At 39.5% G+C, this 11,416-nt stretch overlaps 1 protein-coding gene and 1 pseudogene across 1 annotated transcript in view; one reads left to right on the forward strand and one right to left on the reverse strand.

Moving 5' to 3' along the window:
* Window positions 1-11,416, forward strand: part of FAM98B (family with sequence similarity 98 member B) — a 49,799-nt gene that overhangs the window by 35,619 nt on the left and 2,764 nt on the right. The window contains exon 7 of the mRNA XM_036889921.2: window positions 10,134-10,301. Within this exon, the coding sequence (XP_036745816.1) occupies window positions 10,134-10,301 (168 nt within the window). The remainder of the gene's footprint in view (window positions 1-10,133; window positions 10,302-11,416) is intronic.
* Window positions 4,624-8,452, reverse strand: LOC118914742 (uncharacterized protein C18orf63-like; annotated as a pseudogene).

The following is an 11,416-nucleotide window of genomic DNA, read 5'->3' on the forward strand; positions in this document are numbered from 1 at the left end:
AATGTTGCTGGTAGTTTCATAGGGATTGCATCAAATCTGTGTATTGCTTTGGGCAGGATGGCCATTTTGACGATATTAATTCTTCCTAGCCACGAGCATGGGATGAGTTTCCATTTGTTAGTGTCCCCTTTAATTTCTCTTAAGAGTGACTTGTAGTTTTCAGAGTATAAGTCTTTCACTTCTTTGGTTAGGTTTATTCCTAGGTATTTTATTTTTTTTGATGCAATTGTGAATGGAGTTGTTTTCCTGATTTCTCTTTCTGTTGGTTCATTGCTAGTGTATAGGAAAGCCACAGATTTCTGTGTGTTGATTTTGTATCCTGCAACTTTGCTGTATTCCAATATCAGTTCTAGTAGTTTTGGGGTGGAGTCTTTAAGGTTTTTTATGTACAGTATCATGTCATCTGCAAATAGTGACAGTTTAACTTCTTCTTTACCAATCTGGATTCCTTGTATTTTTTTGTTTTGTCTGATTGCCGTGGCTAGGACCTCCAGTACTATGTTAAGTAACAGTGGGGAGAGTGGGCATCCCTGTCTAGTTCCCGATCTCAGAGGAAATGCTTTCAGCTTCTCGCTGTTCAATATAATGTTGGCTGTGGGTTTATCATAGATGGCCTTTATTATGTTGAGGCACTTGCCCACTATTCCCATTTTGCTGAGAGTTTTTATCATGAATGGATGTTGAACTTTGTCAAATGCTTTTTCAGCATCTATGGAGATGATCGTGTGGTTTTTGTCTTTCTTTTTGTTGATGTGGTGGATGATGTTGATGGACTTTTGAATGTTGTACCATCCTTGCATCCCTGGGATGAATCCCACTTGGTCATGGTGTATGATCCTTTTGATGTATTTTTGCATTCAGTTTGCTAATATTTTGTTGAGTATTTTTGCATGTACGTTCATCAGGGATATTGGTCTGTAGTTTTCATTTTTGGTGGTGTCTTTGCCTGGTTTTGGTATTAGGGTGATGTTAGCTTCATAGAATGAGTTTGGGAGTATCCCCTCCTCCTCTATTTTTTGGAAAACTCTAAGGAGAATGGGTATTATGTCTTCCCTGTATGTCTGATAAAATTCCGAGGTATATCCATCTGGCCCGGGAGTTTTGTTCTTTGGTAGTTTTTTGATTACCGCTTCAATTTCGTTGCTGGTAATTGGTCTGTTTAGATTTCCTGTTTCTTTCTGGGTCAGTCTTGGAAGGTTGTATTTTTCTAGGAAGTTGTCCATTTCTCCTAGGTTTCCCAGCTTGTTAGCATATAGGTTTTCATAGTATTGTCTAATAATTCTTTGTATTTCCGTGGGGTCCGTCGTGATTTTTCCTTTCTCGTTTCTGATTCTGTTGATTTGTGTTGACTCTCTTTTCCTCTTAATAAGTCTGGCTAGTGGCTTATCTATTTTGTTTATTTTCTCGAAGAACCAGTTCTTGGTTTCATTGATTTTTGTTTTTCTTTTATTCTTCTCAATTTTATTTATTTCTTCTCTGATCTTTATTATGTCCCTCCTTCTGCTGACCTTAGGCCTCATTTGTTCTTCTTTTTCCAATTTCGATAATTGTGACATTAGACCATTCATTTGGGATTGTTCTTCCTTTCTTAAATATGCTTGGATTGCTATATACTTTCCTCTTAAGGCTGCTTTTGCTGTGTCCCACAGACGTTGGGGCTTAGTGTTGTTGTTGTCATTTGTTTTCATATATTGCTGGATCTCCATTTTGCTTTGGTCATTGATCCATTGATTATTTAGGAGCGTGTTGTTAAGCCTCCATGTGTTTGTGAGCCTTTTTGCTTTCTTTGTACAGTTTATTTCTAGATTTATGCCTTTGTGGTCTGGAAAGTTGGTTGGTAGAATTTCAATCTTTGGAATTTACTGAGGCTCTTTTTGTGGCCTAGTATGTGGTCTATTCTGGAGAATGTTCCATGTGCACTTGAGAAGAATGTGTATCCTGTTGCTTTTGGATGTAGAGTTCTGTAGATGTCTATTAGGTCCATCTGCTCTACTGTGTTTTTCAGTGCTTCCATGTCCTTACTTATTTTCTGCCTGGTGGATGTATCCTTTGGGGTGAGTGGTGTGTTGAAGTCTCCTAAAATGAATGCATTGCAGTCTATTTCCCCCTTTAGTTCTGTTAGTATTTGTTTCATATATGCTGGTGCTCCTGTGTTGGGTGCATATATATTTAGAATGGTTATATCCTCTTGTTGGACTGAGCGCTTTATCATTATATAGTGTCCTTCTTTATCTCTTGTTACTTTCTTTATTTTGAAGTCTATTTTGTCTGATATCAGTACTGCAACCCCTGCTTTCTTCTCGCTGTTGTTTGCCTGAAATATGTTTTTCCATCCCTTGACTTTTAGTCTGTACATGTCTTTGGGTTTGAGGTGAGTTTCTCATAAGCAGCATATAGATGGGTCTTGCTTTTTTCATCCATTCTATTACTCTATGTCTTTTGATTGGTGCATTCAGTCCATTAACATTTAGGCTGACTATTGAAAGATATGTACTTATTGCCATTGCAGGCTTTAAATTCCTGGTTACCAAAGTTCAAGGTTAGCCTCTTTAGTATCTTACTGCCTAACTTAGCTCGCTTATTGAGCTGTTATATACACTGTCTGGAGATTCTTTTCTTCCCTCCCTTCTTATTCCTCCTCCTCCATTCTTCATATGTTGGGTGTTTTGTTCTGTGCTCTTTCTAGGAGTGCTCCCATCTAGAGCAGTCCCTGTAAGATGTCCTGTAGAGGTGGTTTGTGGGAAGCAAATTCCCTCAGCTTTTGTTTGTCTGGGAATTGTTTAATCCCACCATCATATTTGAATGATAGTCGTGCTGGATACAGTATCCTTGGATCAAGGCCCTTCTGTTTCATTGCATTTAATATATCATGCCATTCTCTTCTGGCCTGTAAGGTTTCTGTCGAGAAGTCTGATGTTAGCCTGATGGGTTTTCCTTTATAGGTGACCTTTTTCTCTCTAGCTGCCTTTAAAACTCTTTCCTTGTCCTTGATCTTTACCATTTTAATTATTATGTGTCTTGGTGCTGTCCTCCTTGGATCCTTTCTGTTGGGGGTTCTGTGTATTTCCATGGTCTGTTCGATTATTTCCTCCCCCAGTTTGGGGAAGTTTTCAGCAATTATTTCTTCCAAGATACTTTCCATCCCTTTTCCTCTCTCTTCTTCTTCTGGTACCCCTATAATACGGATATTGTTCCTTTTGGATTGGTCACACAGTTCTGTTAATATTGTTTCATTCCTGGAGATCCTTTTATCTCTCTCTATGTCAGCTTCTATGTGTTCCTGTTCTCTGGTTTCAATTCCATCAATGGCCTCTTGCATCCTATCCATTCTGCTTATAAACCCTTCCAGAGTTTGTTTCATTTCTGTAATCTCCTTTCTGGCATCTGCGATCTTCCTCCGGACTTCATCCCATATCTCTTGCGTATTTCTCTGCATCTCTGTCAGCATGTTTATGATTCTTATTTTGAATTCTTTTTCAGGAAGACTGGTTAGGTCTGTCTCCTTCTCTGGTGTTGTCTCTGTGATCTTTGTTTGCCCGTAGTTTTGCCTTTTCATGGTGATAGGAATAGTCTGCAGAACTGGGACGAGTGACGGCTGGAAGAGCTTTCCTTCTAGTTGGTTTTTGGCCCTCCTCTCCTGGGAGAACAGCGACCTCTAGTGGCTTGTGCTGGGTAGCTGCACGCAGACAGGGCTTCTGCTTCCTGCCGGGCTGCTATGGAGTTTATCTCCGCTGTTGCTGTGGGCGTGGCCTGGCTCGGGCTGCTGCTCCAAAATTGTGGATTCCCATTGGAGGGGGAGCCACCTGGAGGCTATTTATCTCTGTAAGGGGCCTCTGAGCTCCCTGCAGCCCAGGGGATTAGGGTGCCCAGAGATCCCCGGATTCTCTACCTCTGGATTCAGTGTCCCGCCCTGCCCCTTTAAGACTTCCAAAAAGCACCTGCCAAAACAAAACAACGACCACAAAAAAAAAAAAATTTGTAAAATTAAAAAAAAAAAATAAATAAAAATAAATGGCCGCTCGTTTTTCTTTATTGTCCGGCGCCAGCCTCAGGCATCTGCTCACTGGTCTTGCTGCCCTGTTTCCCTAGTATTGGGGTCCCTATCCCTTTAAGACTTCCAAAAAGCACTTGCCAAAAGAAAACAGCAAAAAAAAAAAAAAAAAAAATGGCCGCTCGCTTTGCTTATGTCCTCTGGTGCCAGGCCTCTGGTACCCGCTCACTGTTCTTGCTGCCCTGGTTCCCTAGTATCCAGGGCTCCGCGCATGCACTGTTTCTGCGCTCTGGCCCGGATGGCTGGGGCTGGGTGTTCAGCAGTCCTGGGCTCCGTCTCCCTCCCGCTCTGCCTACTCTTCTCCCGCCGGGAGCTGAGGGGAGGGGCGCTCGGGTCCCCGGGGGCCAGGGCTTGTATCTTACCCCTTTTACGGGGCACTGGGTTCTCGCAGGTGTGGATGTGGTCTGGATGTTGTCCTGTGTCCTCTGGTCTTTATTCTAGGAAGAGTTGTCTTGGTTATATTTTCATAGATATATATATATGTGGTTCTGGGAGGAGATTTCCGCTGCTCTACTCACGCTGCCATCTTGGCTCCGATCCCTTTTGTTTCTTTTTTACACAGTTATATATTTTGTAAATTAAACATCAAAAACGTTTGAAAGTCAGAATACTAGTTAGGTGAGCAGCTCATTTCTGTTTCTTTTTATATATGTTAATTTATTTGTAGTGTGAACCAAAAGGTTCGTGTTGACATTTCCTTCAGTACTTACATACTCCTACATCTCTGCCAGGACTCAGGATGGGTTTTCTGGGGACCAGATGACATGGCCAACAGCAGTCTTGTCGTTTCAGTAGTCCAGTGCTGAGCCCACTGCTGGCACAAAGTGGATGCTTGATGAATGTGGCTGAACACATAAATCTCCACTCCAGTATTTTGGTAAATGACTGAAAGCTCTAGTTCTTCTGGTGAACATTTCTTCTTTCACATCCACATCCTAAACTTTAGGGATGATAAGAGAGTCTTGGGTTTTGATATGTCCATGTCATGTATCTTTTAGGCCTGTGGGTTGTTCCACTTATTCCCAGCCTGAGATCACTCACACCAGTTTCTTTGGTTTCATTTGCTGATTGTTTCTGCAGTAGTTGGGCATCTTCTGTTTCTGTGTCTGATTCAGAGATGTGTGGTTGTCTCTTCACTTTGAGGGGACTGTGGCCTCTCCCTAAAATCTGTGCTATATATCTGTCTGCTGAATTTTCTTTTCCACCTACTTGAATATCAACAGCACTCTTCATTACACCTAAATTGCCGGCTGACATCTAAAATACCAAACGACTAGATAGTCTTGTACTTTCATTTAAACTCATGGTCAATGGTTTTCCATTAGAAGGGGAACATTTTGTCATACTTTCACAGGGCTCAGTGTTTTTTTCTTGGAGAGGTCTGAATGTCTTCTGATTCAAATTTCTAGCATTCATCTGAATGTTATGCTTAGGTCTTTTTTTACAGCTCAATCTGAGTTCCATTTGTCATTCTGGATCACACGCGTTTTAAGTGAAGACAATTTAGATTCTGCAACAACATGCTGTTTTCTTTTCAGGTTGCCAGGTTCTAAGATATTTTTGTTTACCTGTAATGACCAGTTTTTGGAAACTAGTATGACTTTAGCGGCAGTATTATTTTGAGAGCTAAAGGCTGTGTCCTGAACTTGAGTGTTTCTTCTGCTGGGCCTTGGTGCTCCCAGAGCTACTGGCGGTGCCTTGTCAGACCCGAGTTTCCTTCTGCTCTGAATGGACTGTGGCTGGAGCTGCAGAGCTGAGGAAACACGGGGCTTTGGGCAGCTGACCGAAAGCTCCACCTCGTGGCTCATGGCTACTGAACACAGTGTGAGACATTGAGCCAGGGCGGGTCTTGTGGAAGGGGCCTTAGTCAGAGAAGACCTGAACATTTGTTTAATGGTCAGATTGGGTGGCTTGACTTTGTTTGCCTGCATGTGAGGCTTAATTAGGTCCTGTGTGTAGTAGCATGGTTTAGTTGTCATCTTTATGGGAAATCCACATTGTGGGGCAGCTTAGATTTTAAATCTGAAAGAAAACTTTTCAACGCATCTTCCAAGTCTACCCTTGGGAAGAACTGTATGGGCTGACTTCTGATGCAGCTGGAGAGGGTATGTGAAGATCCTTCCTTCTAGCATTTTGATGTAGATGCTGCAGTATGTTTTAATATTTCCATCATCTTCTGGAAGTTTAAAGCCATACAGGTCATCCCAGTGTGTCTGGGAATCTTCATATGAGTGAAAAGGACAGTCAGGGGGTATCATGTGAAGAATACTTATTATTTGCCCCATTTTCATACTTGGCAAAACATAGCACCAGCTGCTTAGAATCAAATGTCCCACAGTATGGGAGAATATATTTGTAAATGACAGATCCGATAAAGGCTTGACATCCAAAATATATAAAGAGCTCACACACCTCAACAAACAAAAAGCAAATAATCCAATTAAAAAATGGTCAGCGGAGCAGAACAGTTATCCAAAGAAGAAATTCAGATGGCCAACAGGCACATGAAAAGATGCTCCACATTGCTAGTTATCAGAGAAATGCAAATTAAAACCACAGTGAGATATCACCTCACACCAGTAAGGATGGCTACCATCCAAAAGACAAACAACAACAAATGTTGGCGGGGTTGTGGAGAAAGAGGAGCCCTCCTACACTGCTGGTGGGAATGTAAATTAGTTCAACCATTGTGGAAAGCAGTATGGAGGTTCCTCAAAATGCTCAAAATAGAAATACCATTTGACCCAGGAATTCCACTTCTAGGAATTTACCCTAAGAATGCAGCACTCCAGTTTGAAAAAGACAGATGCACCCCTATGTTTATTGCAGCACTATTTACAATAGCCAAGATATGGAAGCAACCTAAGTGTCCATCAGTAGATGAATGGATAAAGAAGAGGTGGTACATATATACAATGGAATATTATTCAGCCATAAGAAGAAAACAAATCCTACCATTTGCAACAAAATGGTTGGAGCTAGAGGGTATTATGCTCAGTGAAATAAGCCAAGCAGAGAAAGACAAATACCAAACCATTTCACTCATCTGTGGAGTATAAGAACAGGAAAAACTAAGGAACAAAACAGCAGCAGAATCATAGAACCCAAGAATGGACTAACAGTTACCAAAGGGAAAGACTGGGGAGAATGGGAGGGTAGGGAGGGATAAGGGCAGGGAAAAGGAAAGGGGGTATTATGATTAGCATGTGTAATGTGGGGGGTGGGGAAAAGGGGAGGGCTGTGCAACACAGAGAAGACAAGTAGTGATTCTACAACATCTTACTATGCTAATGGACAGTGACTGTAATGGGGTTTGTGGGGGGGACTGGGGGTAGGGGAGAGCCTAGTAAACATAATGTTCTTCATGTAATTGTAGATTAATGATAACAAAAGAAAAAAAAAAAAACAAAAGGCATGCTCCAGGTGGGCAGTCAGGAAGGCCCCAGGAATATTCTGGGCACCTGCTGTAACTGGCCAAGATTGGGATTAAAGGTTAGTTACAAAGAATCTATAAAATGGAAATCAACATATAGACAATTAATAACCTTAACAATCCATTATATGCAGTTCTGGGCGCACTATAGGTGGTTTACAGTAGTTTTGAATAAATATATATAACCCTCCCCCCCCAAAAAAAATCGAATGTCCCTTAATGACAGCATCCTGGGTAGTATCAAAATGCTAAACTCTCAGAAATATCAAATTCTGTTAGCTCAGGTGGTGGCTGTCTGACTGTGTAAGCTTCTATGCTTAAACAAACTTGAGTTTCTGTTACATTGATGTTTAATACAACAGCACTTTGCTTTCCCATCTGAGAAAGAAACTCTCTTCCTTTCACTAAGACATGGCCAGTTTTGTTCTAGGCTGGAGCAAGTCTAGCTGTGAGTGAATATGAAAGGCAGTTTTGAAGAATTACAGGAATTACTCTTTGTGGAGCCTCCACCTTAGCTCCATATTTTTCAATATAGGAATTAAGTTTTCCAGCTGTATAAAATGGTATCGCCATTACTACCCAAATTTGGTTCAATATCCCTGGTACATGTGATGCAAGAATATCTTGGTGCAAAAACAGCAATTGTCTGTACATCTTCATTTGTGTACTCCTAATCTCAGTATCTGCCGTCCCATTACTCAGTATTATCCTGACAGCACAGAGTTTGTGTAAATCTGGAATTGTGATGAAGAACAGTGACTGCTGCCTAGAATCATTCATACTTTCCTAACGACCGAATATCTCAGCAATTAGGCCTTCTAACTCATTTTCCCTTTAAATATCTTTCAGCAGAGTCAGGAACAAATTCCCATGAGCCCTTCTCCACCTCTTTTGTAAATTTGGTGATAGACCCAATTTTGAGGATGTCCATATTCCCAAGCTTCTGACTTGGGTGACTTGATAACACCAGCAGCTGTATTTCTTAAAACTGCCTGGAACCCTGACTGGTACATCACTGCGATTCTGGTGGGCGAGCTCCTGTGGACCCTCGCCCACCTCCACGCTCCCCGTGCCCCCCGCCAGCAGGCTCCACGCCACCCCCGACCCCATGCCCCAAGCCCCTGCCCATTTCAGCTTCTTTAATATTTAGAATATTAACAATTTTACTGATAGCTTGACGGTTTAAAAAAAAAGGCTAAATTGTTTTGATTTGTATGTTTTTAGTGGTAAAGTTGAACTTTTTTCATAAGCTTCTTAGTCATTTGGATTTCCTCTTTTTTAAAATTTCTACTTGTATCTTTGTTTTTTTTCCCCTGAGGGTCTTCCCATTTTCCTTTTGATTAAGGTTTTATGTGTGAAGGAAGTCAGCTAGTTGCTTTATTTGTTGAAAATATTTTACCTAGTTATCTGTTGATTTTGTTTTAAGTCTTCTGATGTAAAGAAATTATAATCTTTTAATCTTTATAATATAGTTAACTTTTTCAATTTAAAATAAAACCTTAAATCATGAATTTTTTACTGTATTTGGAATTCTCTTTGTTACATGGTATGTCTTATTATAGTTATTATTATTATTACTCTTGTTTTTACAAGTAGTTTTTACTATTAGTTTTACTTTAATAATTTTTTACAAACAGTTCACTTCAGTACCATTTAAAAATAATCCATCATTTTTCTTTCTGATTTTTGATGCAACTTGTATTATTCTATTTGCATTTATACATTTAAGGGGCTCTGAATCTCCATTTCCTATTTTGTTTGATCAGTCTATTTTTTTCCTCCCAGGTTCCATTTAATTGGACTGAGCTATTATAGTATATTGTTATCTGTACACCTGTGCTCAGAGGTGAAGTAGACCTTGATTAGTAAGTGGGCAAAGCTGGGATTCTCTCTGTATTTTGCGGAAACTGTTTAAGCTTTCTAAGCCTCAATTTTTTTCTTGTCTGCAAAAGGGGGTAATAAAAACAGCCACTCTAAAAGGATGTTTTTAGGATTAAAGAAATGATTATTGAGTGAACAGTATCCTGGCACATTGAATAAGTACTCAATAAATTTTAGCTGTTAAGACAATGATAATTTCGTGCTGCTAGTAATATCTGGTTGCACTCTCTTTCAAAATTTTAGTTCTTACATATTTAGTTTCTGAATTAACTTTAGATGACTTTTTTTTAAACCATTCTTTCAAAAACCACTCCAGTAGGATTACAGTAAATCTATAAGCTAATTTGGGTGAAAACTGACAATACTCAATGTCCCCAACCAGAAACTTGGTATTTCTCTCCATGTATTGAAGTTTTCCTTTTGTTTGTATAAGATTTACTAATGTTTTCTTCTAAAACATCCTGTATGTATTTTTGGGAAAGCTACTTTTAGGCATTTTGTTTGTTTCTAGGCATTCATGTTAACATGAATGAAATATTTTGTGTTATTTTTTTAATCAGTTTTTACTGGTAGTTATGTATTTTAGTGTATGTTGCTCTGTTTCATTCTATGTACAAATTGTAAAGCATTTGAAACTTATGCTTCTTTCTATTTCTTTGCTTATGTATTATCTCCTTTTTTTTACTCTCTTTCTGAAGGTTATGATTGCTATCGCACTTTCACTGAAACGTTCTATGGTTTCTCTTTTCCTTACCTTTTGTCACTTAGGTAAAAACAGATGACATAGCAAGAATTTACCAGCCTAAGCGTTATGCTTTGTCACCCAAGACAACTATTACATTGGCACATCTACTTGCTGCTCGTGAAGATCTGTCCAAGATCATTAGGACAAGTAGTGGCTCCAGCCGAGAGAAGACAGCGTGTGCCATTAATAAGGTTGGTTTTTCTTTGAGTAGAGTGGATGGTGAATTTATAATATCCACATTTGATATTTTTATAATTTCAATTCATTTTTCTTCTATGTCTTGGTGAATTCCTAAGAAAGAGAGTGGTCCTGAGGCTTAGTTCATCTGGGCTTAGTTATGTTTTGCATGTACATTTGAATTTCTGTATTCATAAATAAAACCAGAGTTTTATCTAAATTAAAGAAATTAAGAATTGTTTTTAGTCAATAGCTTTAGCAAGAATTACTTGCCTTCTCTACAAAATGTTATCATTTTTGTCCATAAAAATGTGTAGGAATTGTTTCAGATGCTGACAGATTCCTTATATCCTTTGTGTAAAGGTGGAGTGTGTGTTTGGGAGTCATGCAAATCTGGGCTCACATTCTGGCTTCATCACTTGGAGGAGTTGCCTTGGGCAGGTTAACCGAATCTCTTGAAGGTTCTGTTTTCTGATTCCAAGTGTGGATCCACCTCTCTAATACTGGTCTTACATAGGCTCCGAGAGGGAATTTTTTACTTTAGAACAGAAACGGCAACAATAAACTAGTTTGGAGTGCTTATTGGCTCAGCCGGTGTGTAACATCCGTTCATTAGAGAGCTGGCAGCAGACGTTATTTCAAAAGAGCCAAAAATCACAAGTAAGGGATTTGGGTAATTTAAAAACACCATTACTCACTCAGTGCAGTGAGAAAGGTATCCTTGATATAGAATATTTGGCCATAGGGATGGTTGTTAATAAAGTCAATTTGCTTATTATTACTAAGTTAGGCGTCAGTGTTTGTGCCTCCTGCTTACATTTTTGATCAACCTCCTCTGTCTTCTGTAAGTGTTCTATCTTTAAATATATTGCTTAGTATTTTGCATCAGGTTATAATCTAGTCTTGACAGATCCAGAGTTCTACTTCTTTAACAGACATTTCCCAGCTCTTTTCTGAGTTTATAATTTATAGTCTTAAGTATTTAAGGGCAATCTGTGATCAGTTCTCGGAGCAGCATCCCCAGATACCCACCAACATAGCCTGTTTGGTGGGAAGACCAGTGAGAATAACAAAAAAGAAGAGCCATTTTTTGGATTTGCTAATTAGGACATTATTGCTGATTTTAACA

The sequence above is a fragment of the Manis pentadactyla genome, chromosome 11, assembly GCF_030020395.1.
Source record: "Manis pentadactyla isolate mManPen7 chromosome 11, mManPen7.hap1, whole genome shotgun sequence".
NCBI lineage: Eukaryota > Metazoa > Chordata > Mammalia > Pholidota > Manidae > Manis > Manis pentadactyla.